General features: G+C 42.3%; 1 protein-coding gene across 1 annotated transcript in view; it reads left to right on the top strand.

The window, feature by feature from the left end:
- The window catches only part of MRPL16 (mitochondrial ribosomal protein L16), a 5,412-nt gene extending 2,524 nt beyond the window's left edge, over positions 1-2,888 (top strand). The window contains exons 3-4 of the mRNA XM_006762516.2: positions 1,055-1,203; positions 2,227-2,888. Coding sequence (XP_006762579.1) covers positions 1,055-1,203; positions 2,227-2,712 — 635 coding nt within the window. The 3' untranslated portion in view covers positions 2,713-2,888. The remainder of the gene's footprint in view (positions 1-1,054; positions 1,204-2,226) is intronic.
- The last annotated feature ends 268 nt before the right edge of the window (positions 2,889-3,156 follow it).

The raw sequence follows: 3,156 nt of genomic DNA, 5'->3' as shown, positions 1-3,156 counted from the left end.
GGGGGGTGGGGGAGGGTGGGGGTAAAGGGGAAAGAGCAACCAAAGGACTTACATGCAGGCATATAGGCCTAACCAATAAAGGAGCAGCAAAAGGGGGGGGGGGGGTGGAGGGTGATGTGGGGACAGGGACACATATGTAATTTCTTAATCTCAATAAAATATATTAAAAATATATATATATTAAGTAAGATAATGGATGTAAAGCATTCATCTACATTCCAACACTAAGTTAAAAAAAAGAAATGTTGGCTAGTGTTATTCTGTGAGTCTTGCATCGCTATACTGCAGTGGTTCTCAACCTTGGCTGCACATTAGAATCACCTGGGAATCTTTTTAAAATCCTGATTTCTGGGACTCACCCTCCGGAAATTCTATTTCTTTGTTACTAATGTGGCCCCACCCCATAACAAAGAAACAGAATTTCCGGAGGATGAGGCCCAGAAATCAGGATTTTAAAAAGATTCCTAGGTGATTCTAATGTGCAGCCACGGTTGAGAACCACTGCTTTACTGTCTCAAATGGCCCTTTTAGAGTGTTAGGGACAGAATAGGCCAATGATGGCAAACCTTTTGAGCTCGGCATGTCAGCATTTTGAAAAACCCTAACTTAACTCTGGTGCCGTGTCACATATAGAAATTTTTTTATATTTGCAACCACAGTAAAAGACTTATATTTTTTATATTTATTTTCTATATTTAAATGCCATTTAACAAAGAAAAATCAACCAAAAAAATGAGTTCGCATGTCACCCCTGACACGCGTGTCATAGGTTCGCCATCACTGGAATAGGCAATTAATGAATGCATTTTGGTTTGAAGGCTAACACTTTGCTACCTTCAGAAGTTTAACAACATTCACATTGATCATTGTCATAGCCAAAGTATTCCAATAATAAAAGCATCCACAAGAAAAACCTAACATACATTAGAACTATTGTTCCAAAGTAACTTTTATTTAAGACTTTCACCTGATTGCTTCAAATTTTTCTAGAAAGAAAATTAATCTTTTGAGATGTGTAGTGTCACTTATTCTTAATTATCCATGTTCCTTTCAGATGTTTCCATTCCTGAAAGGCCCAAGCTTAGATTTGTTGAAAGGATGCCACTTGTACCAAAAGTGCGAAGAGAACCTAAAAACTTGCGTGACATACGGGGACCTTCAACTGAAGATACTGAGTTCACAGAAGGCAATTTTGCAATCTTGGTGAGTTCAGCGGCAAGCAGCTCTAGGGTGGTAGCCAGGGATTAACATAATCTCATACTCTTTGAGTCTCTTCCTTCACAGATTTTATTAAAATTGCCACCAGTTCTTTAAACTGATGTGCAACACCCAGTAAATATTTGAATTATTGTTATTTTTTTTTAATGTAGAGTGAAAATAATGTAAAAGCAGGGGAGGAAAGAGGCTACCTAATTTATCCCATAATCATGAGATCTTTGCAGGCCTCTGGAAAAATAAAACTATCCACTATTTAGGATGTGAGACAGCTGTTTCCTTACTTACTGAGTAGTTTCCATGAAGACTTGATGTCAGTAGCAGCAAAAAGGATGTGAAGTAGGCTTTATTTCCCATCAGGCAGCCAAAGCGATGTTTTAAAGTCCTCTTCCCACAACCCCAAGATCAGCTCCTACCTCTCAGACCCTCCTGTCCACTCTCGCCTGCCCATTCCTCACTACTCCAGCCTCTCTGGCTTCTCACACTCCAAGCCTTAACCTACACCAGTGGTCGGCAAACTGCGTCTCATGAGCCACATGTGGCTTTTTGGCCCCTTGAGTGTGGCTTTTCCACAAAATACCGACTTCTGTGCATGGGCCATGAAGTTTCAATCGCGCTGTACATGCACACCTGCACGTGGTATTTTGTGGAAGAGCCACATTCAAGGGGCCGAAGAGCCACGTGTGGCTCACGAGCCGCAGTTTGCCAACCACTGACCTACACCATTCTCTGCCTGGAATACTTGTCTTTTTTCCTTTGGTTAGTTCTTACTGTTCTGGCCTCACTCAGTTTTAAATGTCACCTCCTCAAAGAAGCCTTTCCTGGCTACCCATTGAAGTGGGCCCTTGTTCTCATTTCTTACTCAGTCCTAGGCTTTCCATGGTCCTTATTATAACTCTTGTTTTCATTTGTATGTTGAAGCCACAGTTGCTATAAAAGAAGACATAAGAATAGAGCCCATCTAAGATATCTAAATCCCCATGTGCTTCTAATTCTCCCATTCACTTTTAGGCACTGGGTGGTGGTTACCTCCACTGGGGCCATTTTGAAATGATGCGCCTGACGATCAACCGCTCTATGGACCCCAAGAACATGTTTGCTTTATGGCGAGTACCAGCCCCTTTCAAGCCTATCACCCGCAAGGGTATGGGACAGCGTATGGGGGGCGGCAAAGGCGCCATTGACCACTATGTGACTCCTGTGAAGACTGGCCGCCTCATAGTAGAGATGGGTGGACGCTGTGAATTCAAAGAAGTACAGGGTTTCCTCAACCAGGTTGCCCACAAATTGCCCTTCCCAGCAAAGGCTGTGAGCCGTGAAACCCTAGAGAAGATGCGGAAAGATCAAGAGGAACGAGAGCATAACAACCAAAACCCCTGGACCTTTGAGCGCATAGCCACTGCCAACATGCTAGGGATACGGAAAGTACTGAGCCCATATGACCTGACCCAGAAGGGGCGATACTGGGGCAAATTCTACCTGCCTGACCGTGTGTAGTGAGAATATGAGAAATAAAGGTACAGAGAGAAGGAATCTACATATTTGTGCCCCTCAGTTACCTTGAAAGTCTGGGTAGCTCTGATGTCATAACCAAGGAGCCGCATACGAGTGCTATAGATGAAAGTGCATTATATTTATATTAAATAAAGTTTCAGTATCACCTCTGGTTATAACTTCTCATTGGTCACTCTTAATCCCTTAAATGATTAAGAAAGAGGCCTGATGGACTTGGGAGCTCTGGTCCTCCCTAGCCATGTGGTGAACATCTTCAGGACTAAAGCAGGTGTTTGCATCTCCCTCCTCTGATGCAAGTCAGACTTAGTATCTGTACTTCCTTTTATATGTACACACTTTAGGAGCTAGTTTCTAAGACCTTTTACTAGTTACAAAAACAAACTAACATTTTTTAAAAAGCGAAGAAATAAAATGACAGTGAATGGG

The sequence above is a fragment of the Myotis davidii genome, unplaced genomic scaffold (assembly GCF_000327345.1).
Source record: "Myotis davidii unplaced genomic scaffold, ASM32734v1 scaffold818, whole genome shotgun sequence".
Classification (NCBI taxonomy): Eukaryota; Metazoa; Chordata; class Mammalia; order Chiroptera; family Vespertilionidae; genus Myotis; species Myotis davidii.
The sequence above is the reverse complement of the archived record's forward strand: the minus strand, read 5'-3'. Positions and strand labels throughout refer to the sequence as shown.